Source organism: Oryx dammah, unplaced genomic scaffold (assembly GCF_014754425.2).
Source record: "Oryx dammah isolate SB20612 unplaced genomic scaffold, SCBI_Odam_1.1 HiC_scaffold_2, whole genome shotgun sequence".
Lineage (NCBI taxonomy): Eukaryota > Metazoa > Chordata > Mammalia > Artiodactyla > Bovidae > Oryx > Oryx dammah.
In genome coordinates this window covers 22588997-22613744 of record NW_024070186.1, presented here as the reverse complement: position 1 = coordinate 22613744, position 24748 = coordinate 22588997, and the positions used below count along the sequence as shown (strand labels likewise).

Below are 24748 nucleotides of genomic sequence, written 5' to 3'. Positions count from 1 at the left end.
CTATCTCAGCCCCAGGATCAGATGACTGACTCATCAAATGCCAGTGGGAAGGGCCCATCCCCCATGACGCTCTACAAATGGAGAAACAAGACCCCAAATGATCAAGACTGAGCACCTGTGTTCTGCCATCCTTCTGACAGTAACCGAAGGAGAGGATGAACTTCTAAAAGTGAATTCATTCATTCATTCCCTCAGTAAAGGTGTACAGTGATTGCTTGGTTCTGGGAAGCATTCCAGTTGTTGGAGATGAAACTGAATGGAATAGTCAGGAACGCCTGCCCTCCTGGGGCCATGTTAGAATGATTGCATCATGATGCCATTCACCCCCGCCAAGTCTCAGCACCCTGGAGGTGAAGAGCTTGCCTGTGTCCCCTGTGCTATGCATGCAGATAACTCTTCCTCAAGACACCCCCCCCGCAACCAGGGACCATCCTCAGAGTCCTGGCTGATGGGCATGCATGCATGGGATGTCTTCCTTATCCTTGGGGTGGGACCATCAGAAGGGAGACTCACCAGTTCTGGCTCTACCTAAACGGACAGCTAAGTTAGCAAAACTGTGCTGTGGGTTCATGAGAATTACAAAAAGAATCAGACCTCCAAGAGACCTGACAGCCCCAGAAGCACATAGCAGCCCATGCAAGCAGGCATGCCCCGCCAGTGTGCGGGTGCGCGGAGGGCAAGTGGGTCGTGTAGGAGGAAAAGGACACCACGTCTTTGTTTGTTACAGCTCCTACTTCACCTGAGTTGTTGGAAATTCATCTTATGGCTTCTTGGGCATGTTATTACATTAGGAGAGGATTGAAGTATACTGAATTCATCCCCTTTTTACAGTCTTTCAGAGTTCCTGGTTTGGGGGAAGATTAGTGGAAAAACATAACAAAACACAAAAAGATATGGTAACTATTACAAGACTCTTCTTAAAGATGTGAAGTGGGTACTAGGTGCTAGCTAAGAAAGAGAATGCTTTAAGTAGTTCTTGCAAAATCACCTAAGAGTTTTAGGTAAATGCAGGGCTGGAGAGAGACTGCATAGAGGCCTTGAACTTGGGAAAGAGGATTCCACCACTCCACCAACATATGTAATTTAAAATTAACTTGAAGTAAAATTTTATTTATTTTTTCAAGTGACATGCTTGAATACAAGCAGAAGTTAAAACTACAGCTTCTTTCTGCGTTTTCTGATGGTGAGGTCCTGGGTACATACTTCCCTTGCTGGTGCCCAGGTCACCCAGCCCTGGTGACCAGCATGGTGCCCAGCCTTGAAAACTGGACAGCTTTCACCTGAGAAGGAAGCAGCTGCTGGCTTGTACTTGGTAGAGGGTGCACAAATGTGGATGAACATGCTGTTGGTCCTCCCTCTTGCTACCCACGCACTCCTCTGGCTGAGGTGCTGGCAGGGTGGGGGGAGCCCAAGTGCTCCAAACTTTTCCGAGCAGCAGGTGTTTGGGCTGAGCCTTCAGCTTGCCCAGCAACGGGCTTCCCCTGCTGTGATTGGCTGCTTTCCTTGGTCCTGGCTGAAGTCTGCCTAGCAGCACAGGGACTAATGCCCCACAGCCACAGGGAAACCAGTTGTGCAGCCATGACTATAAATACCCTTACAGCAGCTAATGCCAGCCAATCATCCTCCTTGAGGATTCCCTTCCCAGATCCTGTTTCCTCCACCCTCCAGCCGAGTGGAGATTACAGCCAGCTGTGCCCACAGGAGGTGGCCTCTTTGTCCTCGCCTGGGTCTGGCCTGGAGCTCCAGCCTAGCACATACTGCTTCACCCTGAGTTGGCACACACAGTGGTCCTGACCCTTGCCCAACTGACCAGCCTCAGCCTTCATGGGGCTAACTGACCTGGTTGGTTGGGCCTGCTACAGAGAAGCCTAAAGTGGGTGGGCTTCCCCGGGGAAGACCCCATCCCCGCAAGGAGAATAGCAATCCAGTCAGGCTCAGTGAGTCACCCACCCACCATGACCGGCTTCTGCCTGGCCCGCAGCATGGAAATGCTGAGTGGCAGCTCTGGTTAGGTATACAAACGATGACATATGAACAGAGCCAAATCGGGCCAGTGCTCCAGAGGCATGCTTGTACCTGTGCCAGTGGTCACTTCCAGGGACAGGCCCAACAGCCTTTTTGCAGCTCAGCAGGAGGCCAGGGGAGAAGATGGCAAGCCGGGATGGTAGTGGCCCTTCCCTAGTCTCATCCCTGCCTCTCTGAAGCAGAGGTTCAAGGGCAAGACCAGACCACCACAGCAGCCATACATGTGCAGCAGAGATGGAGGGGAGGTGGTGCTTCCCACAGGAGGGGCAGGGGGCACCCTGCCATGGTCTATGGCAGGAGCTAGGCATGTCTCCATAGCAGCCTGACTCCACTAGGCTCTGAGCATGGCTCTGTGTCCCAGGGACACGAATATCGCCAAGGCATGGCAGGTGCCCTGCAAATGTTGGTGAACCTGAACCAAACTGCAAGCACCCCAACTCCAAGGCTAGAGTAGGAGCAGGGTACCCTCCATTCCTCTCAGAGAGAGGTAGGAGGCTGAGTTCAGACTTAGGAGACTTGGGTTCAAGCCCGGGGTCTCACCTGGCCATGGGGTCTTTGGCAAAAAGTTAATCAGTCAAAGCCATGGGCCCATGATTGAGATAAGAGCCTTCCAGGCTGCTCCGTAGAAAGGTGTGGAGATCAAGGAGGCCTCACGCTGTGCTATGGAAACTGGCCTGGCTGCACCACAGTCAGGACCGGTGGTCACTTAGCCCGTGGGAGGCGGGCCCAGCTTTTGGAAGAGAAACTAACCTCTGCTAGCCCCCACTGAGAGTGAGAGCCTGTGTGTACGCGGGCTCCTAGGCACTTGCCTCTGTGTTCAGATGTAAGATTCTACTGATTGACACATGTTGATACCCAGCCTGCCAACTCTCCGCTCTGCCCAGGGAAAATTCCATCCTACTCTGGGCCCCATGGTCACTGCAGGCCCCTCTTGTCTTCCTTCAACAGGAAACCTAGTGGAGAAGCAGCATGCCCAGCAGACCCAGGTCATCACTTCCTACGACAACCAAGGTAAGGTTCCGCCACTGCCTGTTCCCTCTCCCCCAGCTCCTGTGTGCCCAGATCTGCTGTCCTGGTCAGAGAGAGTGGGGTCAGAGCACAGACTGTGGAGAGGAGGGCCTTCTCTGCCCCAGAGATGCTGGAGCACCCTTCCCTCCCCCATATCCCATGGGAAACAGTGAGAGGCTGGCTGTGCCTGGAATAGAGCAATGAAGTCCTTGGGCCACAGAAGCCGCTGCTGTCATCATCATCACCCTGGTTGTCATCACTTTCGCTGAGTGCTAACCTCATGCCAGGCACCCTGCCAGACCACGTACATGGTCACGTGAGTTATGCCTCACAACAGTCATATTTGATTGGTACTCTTATTGTCCTCATTTTACAGATGAATAAACAGAAAGGTGGTCTTCTGTCCAAGATTGCATGGCCAGCAAGAGTCAGAGCTGGAGTAGTCTGTTCCCAGCACCATCCCCGCCCCCCACCACCCCAACCACCGTCAAGACCTCAGCTGTCGCTCCTCTCACAGCACAGCTTCTACCGCCACCCTGGGACCCGGCTCCCCCCGCCTGGCCCTCCCTCCTTCCGAGTCACGGCGGTTCCCTGGCCTCTCCCCCAGAGACGGAGCCTTCCCGGACAGGGCCCTCCACCCTGGGACAAGCTTAACTCAGCAGTGGGGATTGAGAGGGCCCTTCCTTAGGAATCCTCACTTTGCTGGACAGATCCTCCCAGACCGGAGGGCAGGCGAGGGCGTCCGCTGCTGACTCTGCAGGGGACTAGATCTGAGAGCACCTCAGGGTGGAGGCAGGGTGGCTCACAGCTACAGCTGGAGGAGAGGCCAGGTTAGAGCCCCACCCAACGTCCACTCCCCCACTCACTCACCTCCCCTCCCTGCAGCTGTGGCTTTCTGCTCTGGATTGAAGGGCCTGGTGCCTGAGAGCTCTCATAGACTTGGACCTAAGATGTCACCGCTGGTGCCCTCAGCACTCATGTCCTAACTTGTAAGGTTATGTCCAGAAGGCGGTGAGGAGGAAGCCCTGGAGGACTCAGAGGTTCTCGGGGAATTGCTCTGTAACACCAGCTAACTCAACATCCCCAAGGAAAGATGCTGGCAGATAGTGAAGAAAGGCCTGTCAGCTCGAGTCCCCAGCAGGAAGTGGCTAGTTTTTCTTGCAGTCTAGGTCAATATCCATTTAGGGCAGGATTCCTGAGACGATGGCTCCAGGACAAACTCAAGGTCACTCAGTGGGCCCACCTCAACCTGTTACCCCTCTGAGCACTACAAAGACAAGCCTGGGCCCCCCACTTCTCTGAAATGGACTAGCAGCAAGCAGCTCACCCCAAACGAGAGTGAGTGACACCTCACTAAAGTGAGTGTGGATTCAGTTCAGTCGTGTCCGACTCTTTGCCACCTGATGGACTGCAGCACTGAGTGTGAATTAGCAACTATTTATCTTACTTAGTTCTGGCCATACCCCCTGGTTGGGTCATGATATTGTCCCTGTCTGCAGAGGAGGAAGCTGAGGCTGAGGATGCTGTGGTCCCCAACCAGGGTGCTCCTGCCAGACCCGTAGGATAGGACGAGTGAAATGGGGCCTTCCAGTTACCAGAACCTTACCTGTACATTGTACCCTGGCTCTTGGGGGCCACTCACATGCCTCCTCCCTGGATCTAAGGCTTCCAGTGGTGGCCTTGGACAAGGTCCACTGAAGATCGGGATGGAATGGGCCTTCCAGGTCTTATGGAAGCCTGGACCACAGTGAGGGAGAGGCTGCCCTTCTCTGGGGCTGAGGCAGAGTGCCCACTCATGCTGATTCACTCATTTCCCAAAAAGCAGCTCTGGATGATAGCACGTGGGATCCATCAGAGAACACAACAGACAAGGTTCCCTCCCTGTGAAGCTGACACCTGGTGAAGGAAACTGATGAACCTGACTGGAAAAATGCAAGGTGTCAGATAAGGCTGGAGGAGAAAATAAAGCAGAAAGGGGCATGTAGGGGGAAGTCATACAGCTGAGTATTCATTTCCGGTGGCTGCTGTGACACATAACCTCAAACTCAGTGGTTTAACACAAATGTACTTATTGTCTTCAATGGGCTTCTCCGCTGGCTCCGTGGTAAAGAATCCACATGTAATGCAGGAGACCTGGGTTCAATTCCTGGTTCTGGAAGATCCCCTGGAGAAGGAAATGGCAACCCATTCCAGTATTCTTGCCTGGGAAATCCCACGGACAGAGGAGCCTGGCAGGCTACAGTCCATGGGAGTCACAAAGAGTCGGGCATGACTTAGCAACTACAACAATATTCTCTTCAGCAGTTCTGAGACTACAAATCCCATACCAGTCTCACTGGGCCAATCAATCTCTTGGTCAGCATCAGGTTCCTTTTGGAGGTTCTGGGTGATAATCTTTTCCTTGACTCTGCTGGCTTCTAGAAGCTGCTGGCACTTGTGGACTTGTGGCTGCATCACGCCAGTCTCTGCTTCCATCGTCACATTGCATTCTCTCTGTAAAGTAGTTCTATCCCGCTCTGTTTTATAATAATCCTGATGATGGCATTGGGCCCACCCAGATGATCAGGATCACCTTTCTATCACAAGATCCTTAACTGAACCGCATCTGCAGAGTCCCCTTTGCCGTAGAAGGTAACATTCACAGGTTCCCGAATTAGGACATGGATATCTTTAAGGGCCATCATGCAGCTACCACAGGGAACAATTTAAAATAGAGTGGTTGAGAAAGGCATCCCTGAGGTGACATTTGAGTAAGGGAGGTGATGAAGGAGCAGGTCACACGGCCCCTGGGGAAGAGCTCCCAGCAGAGGGGGTGGTAACTTTATGCAACAGGTGACAGAATGATCATGGGAATCTTGGATCTTCACGCGGAAGAGGTCTTTGCAAGATTCATCTGTGACAGGCCTGTGCGTTGAATGAGAGGGGAGTGATTATAAGAGCCCCAGTGACCTCAGGCCCCAAAAGTTATTCTTGACAAATCAGATTTCTGTTAAAACCTCCTTCCAGGTCACCTACCCTCATCTCCAGGCAGACTGTCTGTGCCTTCTTTGATCAGACCTGCACTAGGCTCCAACTGCCATGTTTCCAGACCTGGGACATCCCTGTTGAGCACCATTCTGCAGAAAGAATCATGAATGGCCCTGGGTTTTCAAGAGCCCCGTGGAAGCCAGGGTCAGTCAGGCTGCAGGAGACAGCCTTGATCACACCTCCTGGCTGGTGCCCCGTGGCCTTGGCCCTGACGCTCTGGCACACTCGCAGTCACCCACAACTAGAGCTGCTGCTCAGGGCTTCCACCCTGTGTCAGACTGTACCTGGTGTGGGATCTGCAGAGCTGGACTGTCCCCGTCATCAGTCAGCTTGCTGTTCCCAGGGTGTCAGAGCTTACACTTCCTGCACTAATGCTGACTACCACACTCTGGGCAGAAACCTCTGAACACCCAGCCCAGGGCTGTTTAAGAGTTGGGCTGTTTTAGAAATACTTTAGCTGAGATTTTCTGACTCATCTACCGCAGGAAAAATTTGAAGGCACAGAATCCAGGTTGTAAAGGTGACAGCCGGTTATGAAGAGAGTTAAGGAGCATCTTAAGTCAATGATGACAAATATCTGACATGAATGCCATACCCGCCCCCAGCACACACACAAGAATACACCCACGCATGTATGCATACACACACTCACATTCATATACACACTCACACACCTGACAGTCTTTGCTAATTGATAAGCGCTCCAGGCAGCCACTTCCAATCAGTCAGAGTTAATGAACAACACAAAATCTGTTTGCCATCTCTGTATTAGGTGTTCAGAGCAAATTAGGTCTTCAGACAGAGCCTGATTCAAACCTGCAGAGACCTGGAGAGAAGCTGTCGGGTGGGAAGACTCTCCTGATGGGGTAGAAGGCAGGCCCAGGGGGCGCAGGTCGTGGACATGAGGCCTGCCTGCTGCGTCACCACTTCTCTGGGGGTGGGAACAGGGTCTGGCAATGACTTCTCAGGTGTAGCAGAAAATAACCATTGATATGCTTTTACTAAGATAGCCAAAGTTTCAGCTTCACAAAATGCTGTTTGGGTGATAGCTGGTGGAACTGGGAAGCGGTAACATGAGAAAGTCTGGGGCAGCTGATCCGAAATCCCAGGAAGGCCTCCTTTGGGTATACTTGTGACTAAGATTAGCATCATGGTATCTGACTGTACCTAGGGCCTGGATCTCACTTTAAAGTTTGTCCAAATGATATTTCACTTTTTATCACTGGAAAATTAATGTTTCTTTAAACTAAGAGTTTTATTTGGTAAGGAATGTTGTAGTTGGCAAACTCTTAGCACTTCACACCTTGAGGAAGCACGGGGTGGTACTGCAACCCTGCTCACTGGGGATAGTGTGCCCAGATCCAGGACCATTTGGAGCAGAGAAGCCTCCCAGAAGTGCCCTTGCACACCTATGAATGAGAGCGAGAATCATACCCATCAGGGAGGCCGAGAGCTTTGCTATTCTCTTCAAGGGAGTGACGATTAACAGCACCACTTGGGGCAGAGCCAGGAGGGGGCCTCAAGAAAATGTCAGATCCCGGGAGTGGGGGCCAGGGAGAGGCGAGGCAGTTCAGGAAGGGAGAGGTGAGAAAGGGTGACTGATGAGTGAAGGGGTGACTGACTGGTGAGCTTCCAGCCAGGCAAGTGCCCAGTGGGAGACCACCTCAGCACCCACCTCGGAAAGGGCTTATAGAGTTTTGATTTTCAGCTCACTCATTCTCTGACAGAGTGACGTGGCTGGGTAGGAGTGGTTGGAAGTTCCTGGACATTAGGAGAAGTTTGGGAAAGAGGTTTGTTGTTGAGCCCTGGTGGTTCAGCTGGTAAAGAATCCTCCTGCAATGCAGGAGATCCCAGTTCATATTCCTGGGTCAGGAAGATCCCTTGGAGAAAGGATAGGCTACCCATTCCAGTGTTCTTGGGCTTCCCTGGTGGCTCAGCTGGTAAAAAGTCCTCCTGCAATGCGGGAGACTTGAGTTCGATCCCTGGGTTTGGAAGATTCCCCTGGAGAAGGGAACAGCTACTCACTCCAGGATTCTGGCCTGGAGAGTTCCATGGACTGTATAGTCCATGGGGTCGCAAAGAGTCAAACACAACTGAGTGTTTTCACTTTCAAACCAATAGTCAGGTCAGCTTTGCAGCTTCTCTGTATTTCTAGAGACTGTTGCAGCCCAGCATTTTCCAAATTTTGTTTGATGAAATAATGCTGGGTCAAGTAGACTTCTGCAGAACTTCTCAGATCGTTGTGTGATGCGACCTACAAAAGGGGAGAAAGTGGACGTTTTTCTCAAATCCTTTTTGTTACAAAACATCTAGTGGGCAAGTATAGCTTGGCACCCACTTTGAAGACCAACTCTGAGCGTTCAGGTGGAGAAAGCGGAAAGGCAGTGGTGAGTAGACCCATGCCCCGGGGCATTGTGGGAAGACACACAGCTGTCATTTGCTGCCCATGGCGATGGTAGCATATCCTCTGACCACAGCTGAATGATGCTTTGAACTCTGAAACACTTAACATCCTAACTGTCAAGTCACGGGCTGATTTTCTCTGCCAGTGAATGTGCTAGAAACTACAGTCAAAATGAATGTTAACCCCTTCAAAGTAATCCCTTGGAGGCCACTTTGTATCTTTTAAACTTGTTTAAGAATTACTTTCCTTAACATGCAGAGCAAGGTTATGAGCTACACAAGAAAGTCAGTACTGTTATTCTGTGAAAACACATTTAGCAGGCAAAGGATTCTAAATGGAGCTCTTATGAAATCAATAAGGAAAAAAATACCACATCAGTAGGAAAATAAACGATTCACAAAGTAAGTTTAAAATGGCAAATATATGAAAAATACTATACTGAAAATTTAATAAATACACAAAAACAGTGAGATGTCACTATTCATCTTTTAGAAAACTTAAAGGATTAATGACAATCAAGTGTCAAATTTTTGCAATACAAACCACCCCAAAATTCAGTTCCTTAAAACATTTAACAGCTCACAAGTTTACGGGTTGTCTGGGTGTTCTTATCTAAGCCACACCTGGCTGCTTGCAGGTCTTGGCTAGCCTCACCGCTGTGTGTGGTCAGTGGGAGGGCTGGCTGAAGATCAGCTGGTCCGGGGTGCCTCACCTGAGATGGCTCTGCTGTGCTCCCTGTGGTCTCTTGCCCTCCGCAGACTGGGTTAGGCGCAGTTACACAGCAGTTGTGGCTGGAATCCCAAGAATGGAAGTGGAAGCAACAGAGTCACTTGGCATAGGTTCCAAGCCTGCACAGCATCATTTCATGCTAACTGGCCAGACCACATCATCAGGCCAGCCCAAATGTGGGAAGGAATAAATGACCTCTTTTTGGAAGGAAATACAAAGTATTGTAACCAATTTTGCCAGTAAACACAGAAAGGGTGAGCAAAGTAGACACTCTCTTACACTGTTTGAGAGAATCATAAAATCATTCAGGAGATTTTGCCAATATCTAACAAAAGCCTTAAAAATCTCCATACCCTTCAATACATGTTTAAGAGTTTATTTGAAGAAACCGATTTGAAGAGTGTGTAAAGCAGTGTGTCAGAATGTTTGGGTTTCCCTGGTGGCTCCGTGGTAAAGAATCTGCCTGCCAGCACAGGAGACGCAGGTTCACTTCCTGGGTCGGGAAGATCCCCTGGAGGAGGAAATGGCAACCCACTCCAGTGTTCTTGCTGAGATAATCCCCTGGACAGAGGAGCCTGGTGGGCTACAGTCCGTGGAGTCACAGAAGAATCAGACACAGCTTAGCAACTAGACAACAGCAGAATGTTCATCACATCGTTGTTTACATAGCAGAACACTTGGGCACTCTTAAATATCCAACAAAAAGAAATTTCTTCTTATGATTATAAACCATCTGTAGAATAGAGTACTATGCAGCCATTTAAAATGACTTGTGATCATATTCAGTAACATGTAATGTAAAGACAAGTGAAGAAAGCAGGATACAAAAACATGTTTATTATTGTCCTGCTTTGCATTGTTACCTACTTTACATGTTCTGTATCACATAAGTTCTGTTTTAATTCTATGTTTACTTTTGCGTTTGATTGGTGTTTTTAAATTTTTATTTTAATTTAAATTAGCATAAAGTATTGGATTTTCTGATGTGCAGTTCTGTGTGTTTTAACGTATGCTCGGATTCATGACACCACCACCACAATCAGAACACACAGCAGTTCTGTCCCCCCCAAAATTCCCTTGTACAGACTCCGCATAAATTCACATCCTCCCGTCACTCCTAAGAGTATTGTTGAGAAGTATCACTTGATATGGCTGTACCGAAAGGTGTTGATCCATTCACCCACTGAAGGACATTTGGATGTTTCCAGTTTGGGGTAATTATGAATAGAGCTTCTATAAGCGTTTGGGTACATGTTTTTGTGTGAATGTAAAGAGTTTCATTTCTCTGGGATAAAAGCACAAAAGTATACTTGTTGAGTCATATGTTAAGTACCTGTTTTGTTTTTTAAGAAACTGCTAAACTAGTTTCCAGAATGGCTGCATCATTTTACCATATCACCAGCATCTGGGAGGAATCTAGTTTCTCTGCAACCTCATCAGCATATAGCATTATCCTTATTTTTTACTATTACTCTTCTAATAGATGTAGTGTCTCATTCTGCTTTCAGTTTGCATTTTCCTAATGGTTAATCATGTTGAACATCCTTAATTTCTTATTTGGTGAGATATCCATTATTTTACCCATTTTCTAATTGGATTGTCTTTGCACTTTTGTAAAAAATCCATTTGCCGTATTTGTGTGGGTCTATTTCTTAATTCTATTATGTTCCATTGAGCTATATATCTATCACTTTGTCAATATCACACTGTGTGATTACTGTAGCTTTACAGAACATCTTAAAATCCATTGGTGTTCTCCTATCTTTTTCTCAAAATTAACTTGATTTTTCTAGTTGCAATATCTTTCTATCTAAATTTTAGAATCATCTGGCCTATATTTACAATCTACAAAATTCCTCCAAGGAGTTTAATTGAAATCGCATGAAATCTATAGATGAATTTAGGGAGATTTGCCAACTTGAAGGAAATGGCCACCCACTCCAGTGTTCTTGCCTGGAGAATCCCAGGGACAGGGGAGCCTGGTGGGCTGCCGTCTATGTGGTCCCACAGAGTCGGACATGACTGAAGTGACTTAGCAGCAGCAGCAGCAGCCAACTTCACAATACTGAGTCTTCCAATTCATGAACATAACATATCTCCCTGTGTATTTAGTCAGTCGGTTCAGTCCCTCAGCAAGGTCTGACTCTTTGCGACCCCATGGACTGCAGCACGCCAGGCTTCCCTGTCCATCACCAACTCCCAGAGCCTACTCAAACTCCTATCCATCAGATCGGTGATGCCATCCAACCATCTCATCCTCTGACATCCCCTTCTCCTCCTACCTTCAATCTTTCCCAGCACCAAGGTCTTTTCCAATGAATTTAAGTCTGCTTTAATTTGTTTGATCATATTTTTTAGTTTTCAGCGTAAAATTCCTGCTTTTTTTATTAAGATTTACTTTACACTTAACTATTTCATTTTTTTGGAGCCTTGGGAGATAGTAATTTTAAAATTCAATTTCTAATCATTTATTGTCAACATAAATATATGTTGTATCCTGTGACCATTCTTAAACTTACTTTTTAGTTCTAGGAAATTCTTGTATAGATTACTTGGGATTTTTCCATGTAGACAGACATGTCTGTGAATAGGAGAGTTTCACTTCTTTCTTTGTAATCTCTATGACTTTTCTTTCTTTCTCTTTTATTTCTATTATTTCACCGGGCAGAACTTCAGTACAGTGTTCATTAGGAACAGTGAGAGTGGTCATCCATGCCTTGTTCCAAATCCCTGGGGGGAAAGATTTCCACTTTTCACCATTAAATATGCGGTTAGCTCTAGGTTTTTGGAAGGTGCCCTTTTCCAGATTAAGAAGTTTCCTTCTATTCCTAGTTTCTTGAGAGGTTTGTTGAGTGGATGTTAAATTTTGTCAAATGCTTTTTCTGTACCAATTGATATGATCATGTGGGTCTTCTTTAGCCTGCTAATATGATGAATTACAATCACTGATTTTTCAAATATTGAGCTAACCTTGCATTCCCAAAGTGGTATATTATTCTTTCACTATACTTCTGGATTTAATTTTCTAATATTTTTTGAGAATTTTTATGTTTATGTTTACAAGGGATATGATCTATAGTATTCTTTTCTTATACTGTTTTTGTCTGGTTTGGGAATCAGATTGATGATGGCCTCATAAAATACATATGAAGTATTTGCTGCTTTTCTATTTTCTGAAGGATCTTGTGCAGAATTGAATTTTAAAACTACTGCCAGTTTTGTTAGAATTTGCCAGTGAAACCTTCTGGACCTGGTTTTGGTTTGGTTTTTGTTTGTTTGTTTTTGAAAAATTTTGAACTACAAGCTTAGTTTTAAAAATACATATGAGAAATTTCAGGTTATTACTCCTTCAGTGAGTTTTGGTAGTTTATAGCTTTCAAGGAAATGGTCCTTTTCAGCTGCAGAAACTATCTGTATAGAGTTATTTCTACTATTCCTTATTATTCTTTTAGTATACATGGGATCTATAGTGATAACCTTCATTTCACCTGTATTGGTGTCTTGATTCCTGATTTGTGTCTTGTCTCTTTTTATTTGACCACGCTAGTTAAAGGTTTATCAATTTTACTGATTTTTTCAAAGAACCAGCTCTTGGTTGTGTTGATTATTCTGTCATTATTTCTTCAAATATTTTTCTGCGTCACACTATTTCTTCTCTATTTCTGGGGTCTCAGTAACATGAGTGTTAAATCTTCAGGTACCATCCCACAGGTTCTGTTCACTGTTTCTCTCTGTTGTTCTTGTTGAGTAATTAATTCTATTGCTCTCTCTTCAAGTTCACTGACTCTTTTTTTTTTTTTTGGTCATCTCTATTTTGCTACTGAGTATATGCAGGTATTTTTTAAATAATTGTATTTTTCAGTTCTAAAATTTTTGTTTCTTTTTATCTTCCACGTTTTGCTAGTACTTTGTATCTTTTCATTTATTTCAAGACTATTTACCTCACTTGTTAGAGCATGGTTATCATGGCTGTTTTAAAATCTCTGGCTGATAATTCCAAAATGTGTGTCACCGTTGGGTTAGCATCTGTTTATTTTCTTTTCCTTTTTAAGTTGATATTTTCCAGGGTCCCTCTATACTGAGTAACAGGATTTTAGCCTTTGCCAGATCTGCCCCACACATGCACCACACAAGTGGCCAATCAAGGCATTGTTTTATACCGTAGTTTAGCTCGCAAAGACTGTGGTATAATGTTTAGGATGAGCGCATGCACAGTGTGAATGAGATCCATTCATGTAGAGGTGACCTCAGGAGTTCATCCGTAACTTTATGGAATTGCTCTCTCGATCCCCTCCTCTTTACAACCCACTTGCCAGTCCTCCAGCCCTAAATCTCGGGACTTTAGCTTTCCTACTCTTCTGGGTGCATCTCTGTGTCTGCATCTGGAAACAACCAGTGGAGAACAGAGAGAAGGAAAGAAATCAATGAGTATTTTCCCCTACACTCTTGGGAATCATAGCTTCACAGGGAACCACCTCCCTTACAGAGACTTAGGTGTCTGTTGGGCCACCAAACTCACTGCTGCACTGATACCAGCAGAATTTCCCTGGGGGCTGAGTCAGGAGACGAAAGAAAAAAGGGAAAAAACAAGAGGGTTTCCTCCACTATGACTCTCAGAGTTTTCCTTTCTCACTCCACAAGCCAAAAGAAAGAGCTTCTCTTGGAGCACTTTTTCTCTGCATCCACTGTGCCCTTGTGCATTTGGGTCTGCCTTTGATTACAGTCTAGGTAATGCCATGGGGGAAGAGAATGGTCAACTCTGCCAAACTGATGATGCTTTAAATTCTAATCTTCTTCCCCAGTTTGCCTTCTGTCATTTGCCTTGAAGTGTCCTCAAATAGTCGGTCCATTCATTCTTTCCAGTGTGTTGGGTGGGAGAGATATGGTGGAAGTTGTTTACTCCGTCTTGCCCAGACTTGAAAACTGTCTGCTTATTTCTTGCTTTGGGGTTTTGTAAACAAAATTATCTGCATATTCAAAAGAAAGGTCTACAACCAATTGTGTGCTGTTGTTCCAACATCTGTCATGAGACATTGCACCCTTTTCTGGCAGCGTCTGGCTGAGAATATCGCCTCCTATTCCTTTGCAGGAACACAGCTGACTGTGGAGGTCCACCCTCGGGATGCCATGCCCCAGCTGTTCAAGAAGTTCTCCTTAGCTAAACGTACGTGCATACAGGGCTGGTCGTGTTTGAAGGAGCGGCACGGAGGGCTGGGGCAGCTGGAAGGGCCAGAGCCCAACCCAGGGAAACTTCTGGGAGAAGGAAGAGTGACCTGGGCCTACACACAGGGAACCAGCAGAGCCGTGGCAGCTTCACCCTGGGACCCTCTCTTCTCCACACTCAATAACCTCTGTTCTTGGGTCACACAAGGCATTTAGCTAAACACGAATTTCATCGCAAGAATTTTGTTGTTCTTAAGACACCGTGTATTGACTGCCTAAAAAGTGGCATGTGCTGTCCATAAGCACTATACACTCAATTGGTTTTTAACTCTTTGTTATACACCAATATTAGCCCTACTTTTTAGATCAGCAAAGGCTCAGAAATGTGAGATAACTGCCTGTCTCCCAGTTAGGAAGCAGGTCAGAACCCTGGTCCAAATGAAGCCCACGCCCTTAGCCACCATGCTTGGCTGTCTTCCGTGCTCTGCGCACAGACCCAGACCCAGGCCTGCAATGTCTCCGCTGCTCCCTTCATGGTCCTTACCCTGTATCTGTCCATCTTGGGGCTACACAAGGGCCTGGGGAAACTCCAGCCAAGGAACGGAGGCTGCAGAACAGCCAGGCTGAGGTGCACTGCACGTCCACTTGAGGGGTGGGGAGCTGCAGGGCAGGTCCCCTACAATGCCTGGTCCTACAGGCCTCAGCAGCCAGGAGATCGGGAGGGCAGGCCCTGGGAGTCGGCTAGCTGGGTTCAGATCTCAGCGGTGAGACCTCAGGCAAGTAGCTTAACCTCTCTTTTGTACCCAATTTCCTCACGTACAAAAGGAGGAAAATGATTCAAAGTCCCTCAAAGGATTGCTGTGAGGTTACGTGAGACAGTCAATAACGCACAAGTCAGGCAATAGTAAGTACACAAAAAATCTGGCTACTATTTTGAACCCCTGTCACTCTACCAAAGAATGTAGATGGAAACAAAATATGAACGTAAGAAAGACAAGGCCCACTGTTTCTCAGAATGACCTATGTACATTTGCAACCTTCTATTTTTCTTATTTACCGCCAACAATGACCTTCAAGGGCAAAGAATAACTTCCCTTGGCACCCCTATCCCCAGCTCCTCCTGGTTCCATCAGGGACCCCCATCTTCCTGACCTGGTTTCAAATCAGCAAGAAATTATCTCCTGTTGTTTATGGAATCTAATGACAATTCGTGACCATTCTGCCTTACTGGGCTTCCCTGGTGGCTCAGATGGTAAAGAATCTGCCTGTAATGCAGGGGACCCGGGTTCAATCCCTGGGTCATGACGATCCCCTGGAGGAGGGAATGTATCACTACCTACTCCAGTATTCTTACCTGAAGAATTCCATGGACAGAGGAGCCTGGTGGGCTATAGTCTGTGGGGTAACAGAGTCGGACATGACTAAGCAACTAACACACACACACGCACACACACACTGCCTTAATCGTCCTGCATTTATAGATTTGATTGCCCTTGAACCTTCCTGAGGACTATTTCCCCTCTTTCCCCTTTCATGTCTGCTCATGGTCAGTTCTTCTCCTGAGATCATCTGGCAGTGTGAATGGACTGACACCCTCAGGATCTCCAGCTGTGGTCCAAGATGGCAGGAGCATCCAGTGTGGAGGCAGGAACAGGGACTCCAGGCCAGCCTGCTGAGTAATCCCAAGCCTTGATGTTCTAGAAAATTTTTTCTCTGCTCACAGACTGAACTCCCCTTTCTTGTCATCCCCCATTGGCTCTCAGTCCTCCATATCTCACCAGAAAGCCCAGGGCAATCCTAGCAGTAGTTTGGTGGTGGGTGGGGATGAGAGCAAGAATACTGTGAGACGGAGAGTGAAGATGAGGGGTCAGAACCACCACACAGAGAATCATCCATGCTTGCCTTTCTATTTCTTCTGAAGTGTCTCTACTCCTGACCTTTGGGATATTGTAGGTTTACAAGTTGATAAAAATGGAAACACAAGACCCCGGCAGCCTGGAGGGAAAGATACCCATGGTAAGTTGCAAAGCCTTCTTGGGGTTGTTTTCTGAGATTGCGTTAGCCTCATGAGCCAATCTGCACTCAGTTGGAAATGGCTCCCTGGAGCAGTCCAGCTCCTTAGAGGCCTTAGATTCTCTGGGGCCTTCTCGGGGCTCAGGAGACAAGAGTATCATGATTGACTGGCAATATCTGCTATGGACACAGGTGGAGAAGTGAAAAGCTCACACACCAGATGTGATCCCAAAGCTAAAGCACAAACCCCACCAATAACAAGGCAGCCCATTATGGGAAACATTAGAACAGAATTCAGAATTGAATTAAGTTTTAAAGCAAGTGTCTGTAAGGTAGGAGGCATGTGAATCAGCAGAGTGAGACATGGGAAGAAATCCTGAAGGGGTGATGGACAGCCTGTGTTCGAATCCTAATTTTGTTCCTCACTCACCTTCCCATAAAGAAGGCTGAGCGCCAAAGAACTGATGCTTTCAAATTGTGGTGTTGGAGAAGACTCTTGAGAGTCCCTTGGACAACAGAGATCAAACCAGTCATTCCAAAAGGAAATCAACCCGGAATATTTATCGGAAGGACTGATACTAAAGCTCCAATACTGGAAAGGACTCTGATGCAAGGAAAGATTGAGGGCAGGAGGAGAAGGGAGCGAACAAGGATGAGATAGTTGGATGGCATCACTGACTCAATGGACATTTGAATTTGAGCCAGCTCTGGGAGATGGTGAACAGAGGAGCCTTGGGTCACAAAGAGTCAGACACAAGAGCGATAGCAGCAACACCTTCCCTGGGCCTCAGTTTCCCCCTAAGTAGACCAGATGGCATCTAAGGCTCAGTACAGTTTGTTACTTCTTCCTATTGTTTTGCTTTAAAATTAGAATAATTTAGTTAATGCCACTGGTATTTTAGATGTATTTATGCAAAATCATATTCAAATCTTACATAATCTGCTCAAAAAGTAAATTTAATGAGGCATAAATCATTATGGGTATTTTTAATGTTCAGATATTGTCAAATGAAACCAAGAAAGGGTAAAACTAATAATAGGGTTTTCAGTCCCATTTTAGAAATGCCATCCTTCTTCGAAATGGGGGCAGGGGAGACCTCATTTGCAGAGCTGAAGCTTGTTAAACGTGTAAGTCATTTCATATCCACTCAGGTCACTGTGACGGCCCTCGTCACAGGTGCAGGAGCCAGAGTCCACGGGGGGAGAGGACACTGAGAAGGGGGGAGCTCAGCAGGGCCTGCTGCTGCATCCCCATCCCTTCTGAGGGCCCAGCTGGGTGAGGGCCCCATGGTGGACCACCCAGGATGGGCTCTGAGGTGATCTGAGTGATCAGAGGGGAGAAATCCCAGCTCTGGCATGAGACAGGTGAGCCATGATGGCACTGGGTTTCCAGGGAGCCTCTGGGTAAGACTGTGCAGGACAGAAGGCTGGAGGCGATCCGGGGAGGGGAGCCAGGGAAGGGCTTGGTCCTTGTAGAGGAGCAGAAAATGAAGGAAGATGATGCTGGGTTGCTGAGCAAGGCTGTAGCCTCAAGTAGAGTTTGCACTGCCTGCCCACCCACTGCACACCCTACCTTCTCTTAGGACAGGAATAGCCTCAGATCCTAGTGTGTCAGAGGCTCCCCACCCCACCACATGTGAAGACTACTGCAGTGGGTCAGCAGGGACTGAGGGAGCAGACAGAGGTGGCCAAAGCCAGTCTGAGCTTCAGAAGGAAGTAAAAGGCTTTGGTCCTAACAGGAAGGGGCCCACATCCGTGGGGACACGCAGAAGGATCCATGTGGCCTGCTCCTGATGCTGAACTTGACTGGAGCCTGGGATCTCCTCTGTGGCTGGACAATGGCCAACTCCCTAACCAGCTGGCAGTGCCTCACATGCAGTGCCAGCCCAGGGAGGGTTGAAGAGCAGCTTAGGCCAGAGCTGGTGGTGACACCTTGTCCCCATCAAGGAAGCCACTGCATCCATCTCAGTGGGAACAGCAGCTCTGCCTCCAAAATACTGTCTCTAACTCTTTTACACTCTGACTTACAGCCCTGCGCAGCCTCCGTGCTGCTCTGCTCCTCCTGCAGCTTGTGCACTTACTTAATAACATTTAATAAATTATTCTTCTGCTTAAATCAAAAATAGAGGGGACTGTCCTCAAAGGATGTGTGGGTTACACTCAGGAATAGCTCCGCACTGGGCACAGAGGTTTTATATCCCTGTTCTGTGCTTGCCTGCAAAGGACCCCCTCTTTGCACCCTTCCAGGGAGCAGAGCACCTCTAACCTTACCATGTGATCCACTATATCATTCACTCCCCTAGGTACCCCACAGATACACGCTTGAGGCCAGGCTACTGGATTCAGCAACTCCCGGTGAGGGGGACGTCGGCCAGCCATCCCAGGCCATGTGTAGTCCCACCAGGCACTTCCCCATCCCTCTGCTCCTCCCAGACTTGCTGTCGTGTCCTGTGGCCCCCAAAGTACCCCTCACTCACCCCTCCTCCATCATGACATGGCAGAATGAGAGCTGACCCCCTGGAGTTGGGGGGTCAGTGGCCCTTTGGCTCCATCCTCCTCTCGCTCCCTTCCTGACCTCCCACCCAGGTTGCCTGACTTTGGTCAGCCTGGGCCTTGAATAAGAAAGACCCAGCCAAAGCCCAAGCTCTTCTCTGGGCTGGGGCAGGGGTTTGCTGCCTGTCCATCCTTGGGTTGCTCTGACCATTGATCAGTCGGCTCTGCAGTGGCTACCTGAGTCTGTCCTGTGTCTGGGCTCGCTCTGAGAAAGGCTGGACATGGGTGAGGGATTCTGAGACCCAGCCTCTCTTGGGGGCCCCCACCTTACCTTAGGCACCTGTTGCTAGAACTCTTAACTTTCTCATGGTGCATACAGTCTCCAGCTGATCACGGGCAAGGGAAGAAGCCTAACTGGGTGCCAGATGCACCTCACCCCATGGAGGCCCAAGTGGCCAAGAACCACCATGCCCTCCTCCAACACCCAGAGTGCCCTGCAGCACATCCACCTGGGGCACCATAGCCAGGGCATCAGGGGCCAGCAGCATTGCCTGGATGCTTCCCACAGAGCACTGTTTCTGGAAAAGCTAGCAGAGAATCTGCAGAAACCTACCTGGTGGGAGAAGGGATTCTATCGCAGTCTGCCTGGGGCTGCTGAGTTCACTGAGGTGCAGTCTCTTTACTGCTGACTTCCCGGGTCTCCTTAGGGTCCCTGTGAATCTCCCAGAGGACTAGAGGAGTTGCGACAGTTCCCAAAGAGGAACCGTTCTAGGAGATCGAGCTCTTGAGAGCAGGGTTTCAGTCTAGGAGTCATGCTGAAGGCCAGGCAGTCATGGCTCCTCACAAAGACAGGGAGGCCTGATCCAGGCGGTCCTGCTGGCCAGTCTCAGCCACTGACCAGCCCCGCTGTGTTTCCAGCCTACCCCTGGGATCGCTCCAGCCTGAAGTCCATGCCCCTGGACCTGCGGCAGTTTGAGAAGCTGGACACCTATGCCTCACAGGTAGGAGAGCCAGCCTCTCTGCCTGTGTGCCCCCCAACCCTCAAGACAGCTTGGAGTGTCCTAACCCAGGGTGGCAAAGCCTCTGCCCGACCCTCGTAAGTATATCCTGAGTCCCTGGGTGGGTGGTCCTGAGTGCCTTTCCACATCGTGTGGATGGGGAACAGAAGGCCAGGACACAGGCCACTTCAGTCCCCCCACCCCACTTACAGTCCTGATGCTCTCATCCTGGGCCATACACCTTGTCCCATCCCCTTGATAGACTCCTCTGATTAGCCCTGTCTGTCCTCACCTACCCATTTGGGCATTGCTGTTGCCCAGCCCTGTCAGCCCCAGCCCATGCACGGAGGGAGCGAAAGGATGGGGGAGGACCACAAATGCCAGCACCCACGTGACTCCAGCCGTCCTCACCCCTGGAGCACGTGGGCAGCTGAGCTTCCACACGTCTGGGCCTGGGTGCATCTGCGGTGGGGGTGGGCAGCTACAAGAGCTGAAGCACTAAGGACATACCAGGGTCCTGGGAGTCAGGCAGGAGCCTCACCACAGACAGTCTGATTGGAGCAGCCAAGGAGCAGGACCCATTGCTAAGGTCACAGTGAGCCGCCTGGGCTAGTAAGCCAGGAACTCATTGTTGCCCTAGAAAAACCGCCCTGGGGTGAGCACACGGTGGGTACTCAGGAACCTTGCTTGTTGAACTGATGAGTGATGATAGACGCTTGAATCAAGAGAGTCCGATTCGAGGCAGGGATGTCAGTAGGAGGACATCCAGCTGTCTGGGCAGGATGAGGCATCCCTGGATGAGGCGAGGACGCTGAGAACAGAGAGGAGCTGGAGGCAGAGAGGGGGCCCCTCCCCAGGGTGTGTGCAGTGAAGTGAAGATGGGGAGAGGTGCTTGCCCATCTCTGGGCCAGGTAGCGGAGGACTGGAGGGGCAGGTGCTTGGCACAGGGAGCGAGGAAGCAGGAGCATGTCAGGGGATGATGAGTTTGTTGGGATGCAGTGAGCTCTGGTGCCTGCGGAAATGACCACTGGGCAGCTGCATAGCCAAGCCTGGACCCGTATCCTGTCTGGAGAGAAACCCTTGGGCCAGAAACCCTGCCTTGGGAGCCGTCAGATTCAGTTAAGAGCTGAAGCCCTAGAGAGGGCATCATCTTGGGGAAGGCAGGCCAGGGATCCAAAGGGCCTGGATCCGCCTGAGGCCAGGCAAGATCTGGAAGGATCAGTGTTCTGGAAATCACAGGCATGATCAACAGCATGGGCTGTTCACTCTGGCCAGGCGAGGCTAACACAGGGTCCTTTCCATTCTTCTACATTGAAGTCCTTCTTACTTCTTGGTAGGGGGCAGCTCAGAGGAAGGCTGGAAGTCTCAGCTAGGCTCCAGCAGGCTGAGGGGCAAATGAGGGGGTGAAGGAGGAGGAAGTGGAGAGAAGACCCCACAGGAGCCTGGCAAGGAAGGAAGGCTAGACGTGAGCAGTCCAGTGAGAGAGACTCCAAGGTGTTTTGAAGAGACACGGCAGACAGGAGACAATGGGACACCCAGGATAGGAAAGAAGAAGTGAGAACACAGCCAAGCAAGGGCACCACTTGAGGAAGGAAGAGCAGGCTCTGCTGAGGCAGAGACCCGGACCAGAGGCCTACAGAGAGGCTGGCTGAGCAGGACGGAGGTCTTATTGGTAAGGAAGCCGTGCCTGGACCTTGCGGAGTCTGAGGCCAGGTCTTCTGCGAATTAGGGAAGGAAAGGGAGGACATCCAGAGTCTGAGCAGGGTGGGGTATGTTGTCACAGCCTCCAGAAGGGATAGACAGACTGCTGGACAGGCCCGGAAAGCAGTGCATGAATGGGGACCAAAGGACCAGAATCCACAGAACTGAAGCCGGGGGTTAAGTCAAGAGTCAGCCAGACTATCATGTGGGCCTACAATGTGTCAGGTGTGGTTCTAGACCCGGGAAGGGGACAAAAACAAGGATCGTGCAGTTGGAGCAGCTGGCCAAGGAGGGACATGGGAGGGGCCTGGAGGTCTCCCCGTGGTCAGAGGGTGGATCCTGGAGATCCCGTGTGAGCAGCGGAAACATGCCAGGAGAGAACAGATCAGGAGGATCTCTGGGGGTGCTGACCGAGGTGTGGACAACCACTGCAGAAGTAAGCCCCCAGGTGCCCCTGCTTCTCTAGAAAGAGTGATCAGGGCTGCCTTTCCAGCAATGCCAACCCTGAGGGCCCCTGCTGGAAAACCTAACTTGTTCTTTTTTTCTAAATTATAGTAAAATATATGTGACAAAGAATCTGCCATTTGAGTCATTTTTAAGTGTATAGTCCAGTGGCTTTAGTTACACTCCCAGTGTTGTACGATCATCACTATCACCTTATTCCAAAATCAGCCTAAATATAGGAACTTTGTACCCATTAACCAATAGCTCCCCATTCTCTCTCCTCCCGGCCCCTGGCAACCTCTAATTCCGTTCCTAGGTATATAGGCCCAAAAAACAGACAGATCCTCAGATACTTATTCACCAATCCTAGTAGGGGCAATATTCACAATAGCCAAAAGGTAGAAACAATGTAAGTGGCCATCAGAGATGAATGGATAACCAGTTTACTATCTCCATGAGTTTATCTAGTATTTCATGTAAGTGGAATTACACGCTGTGTCTTTTTGTGTCTGACTTGTTTCACTTAGCGTCATGTTTTCAAGGTTCATCCAAGATGCAACATGTAGGAGAACTTCATTCCTTTTCACCAGTTCAGTTCAGTTCAGTCGATCAGTCATGTCCGACTCTTTGCGACCCCATGAACCGCAGCACGCCAGGCCTCCCTGTCCATCACCAACTCCCATAGATGAGTAATATTTCATTGCATGGATATACCATACTTGGTTATCCATTCATCTCTGATGGCACTTACATTGTTTCTACCTTCTGGCTATTGTGAATGTTGCCCCTAGGATGACTGGTGCAAGTATCTGAGGATCTGTCTTTGTTTTGGGGGCGTATATACCTAGGAGTGGAATTGCTGAGTCACATGGTAATTCCATGTTGAAATTTTTCAGAAACTACCAAACTTTCCCACAGCAGCTGCATTGCTTTACATTCCCAACAGCAATATACAGGGATTCTAATTTCTCCACGTTTTTGCCTTTGTGTGTGTGTGATTGCCTACCTTTTTTTAAACTACAGTCATCCTAGTGGGTGTGAGGTAGTATCTCACTGTAGTTTTGATTTGTACTTCTCCAGTGACTAATGATAGGTTCCCCTGGTGGCTCAGGGTTAAAGCGTCTAATGATAAACATCTTTTTATATTTTTATTGGCCATCTAAATTTTTGGAGAACTGTATATTCATGTCCTTGGCCCATTTTAAATTGGGTTTGCTTTTGTTGTTGAATTACAGGAGTTCTTCGTATATTCTGGATATTAAACCTTTATCAGATACATTATTTGCAAATTTTTTCTTCCATCTGTAAGTTATCTTTTCACTGTCTTAATATTGTCCTTTGATGCACAGAAGTTTTTATTCTTATGTAGCTCAATTAATCCATTTTTTCTTTTGTATCCCATGCTTTTAGCATTATATCTAAGAATCCATTGCCAAACCCAACGTCATGATGATTTACCCCTGTGTTTTCTTCTAGGAGTTTTATGGTTTAAGTTCTTATATTTAGGTCACTGATTATTTTTGAGTTAATTTGGTATGGTATGACGTAAGGGGTCCAGCTTCATTCTTTTGCATATGAATATCCAGTTGTTCAGGCCCTGATGTAGCACACCCCTCCCACTCCCTAGGTGACAGTCAAGAGTGGCCTCGAGGAGCTGGTGAGCGACCTGCTCCAGGAGGCCCACAGTGACTTGGAGATTGTCCGTGCCATCTGGATCTGGATCTGCCACCACATAGGTAGGCCCACCTGTGGAGCCGCTGGCTCTGGGACACCGTTCCCAGAGGAGCATCTCTGGGCTTAATTCCATCACCAGTGTGTGTGCAGTAAGATGGAAGGTGGAGGAGAGGGACTCCCAGGGTTCAGTAACCAGACCAAGGAAGGTTAACTCATATGCACCAGCTGCCCATGTTTACACCCCCAAGTCTGTATGCTCCGTGTAGCGCCAGGGGTAGGGATCCCACCTGGCCCTTTGCCCACAGCCAGAGCTGAGGCCCTTCACCCAGCCAACGACCTTCCCTCAGTCCTGCCTTCCTGGTCGACCTGCTCCACAGAGATGAGAACCCAGAGCAGACGGTTGTTTCAAGGAAGGAGGTGGCTGGGGATGAGTCAAAGTTGTTTGAAAAGTTACTGCAGCACCAGAGGTTTCTCAAAGCATCCACGCCAGGAAGGGTGGGCACCCCTCTGCTTGTTCCTTGCTCCCACACCAGTGACTTCGCCGCCACTCAGCCTGGTCTCCAAGTTCTGAGAGCCAGGGGCCACGCAGCTGCCCCCAGCTCTGCACAGGACCCCCTCAGCTGTCTGACCAGCTCAGGCCAAGCCCCAGGAGGTTGCTAAGGGGAAGCTGGCTGCTGCCTCCTACAGTCCCTGGAGAAGCCAAGTGGCAGGATGGACCTCTAGTGACTTCCCTGCGACATAGTGACAAGCGGAGATCCCCTACCTGCTGTCACTGGGCTTTCCTTTTGTCCTCCCAGAGCGGCAGTTAGGGATGCAGCTTAGAGGATGAACTCATCTGACACAGGTAGGCCATCTGGCCCCAGGACCAGCATCTGCCACGTCAACCTCAGCTGTTCAGCCTGGGCCTAGTAAGGGAGCAGGATGAGAATCAGAACATCTGATATGACATTGTGTGCGGCCCCCACCCTCACACACACACACACACACACACACCCTCACACACACACCCAAACACACACCCCCCCACACACACACACACACCCTCACACACACACCCAAACACACACAC

General features: G+C 48.7%; 1 protein-coding gene and 1 long non-coding RNA gene across 3 annotated transcripts in view; both read left to right on the top strand.

Annotated features, from left to right (window-relative positions):
- The window catches only part of KY (kyphoscoliosis peptidase), a 54457-nt gene that overhangs the window by 4222 nt on the left and 25487 nt on the right, over nt 1-24748 (top strand). For both annotated transcript variants that reach the window (XM_040233066.1, XM_040233057.1), the window contains exons 3-7: nt 2974-3036; nt 14283-14357; nt 16310-16372; nt 19781-19863; nt 23633-23741. In XM_040233066.1, coding sequence (XP_040089000.1) covers nt 2974-3036; nt 14283-14357; nt 16310-16372; nt 19781-19863; nt 23633-23741 — 393 coding nt within the window. The remainder of the gene's footprint in view (nt 1-2973; nt 3037-14282; nt 14358-16309; nt 16373-19780; nt 19864-23632; nt 23742-24748) is intronic.
- On the top strand, nt 4402-11404 carry LOC120857497. The gene is made up of 3 exons (XR_005719681.1): nt 4402-4414; nt 9604-9607; nt 11310-11404. It is a non-coding gene; the product is annotated as an uncharacterized LOC120857497 (long non-coding RNA).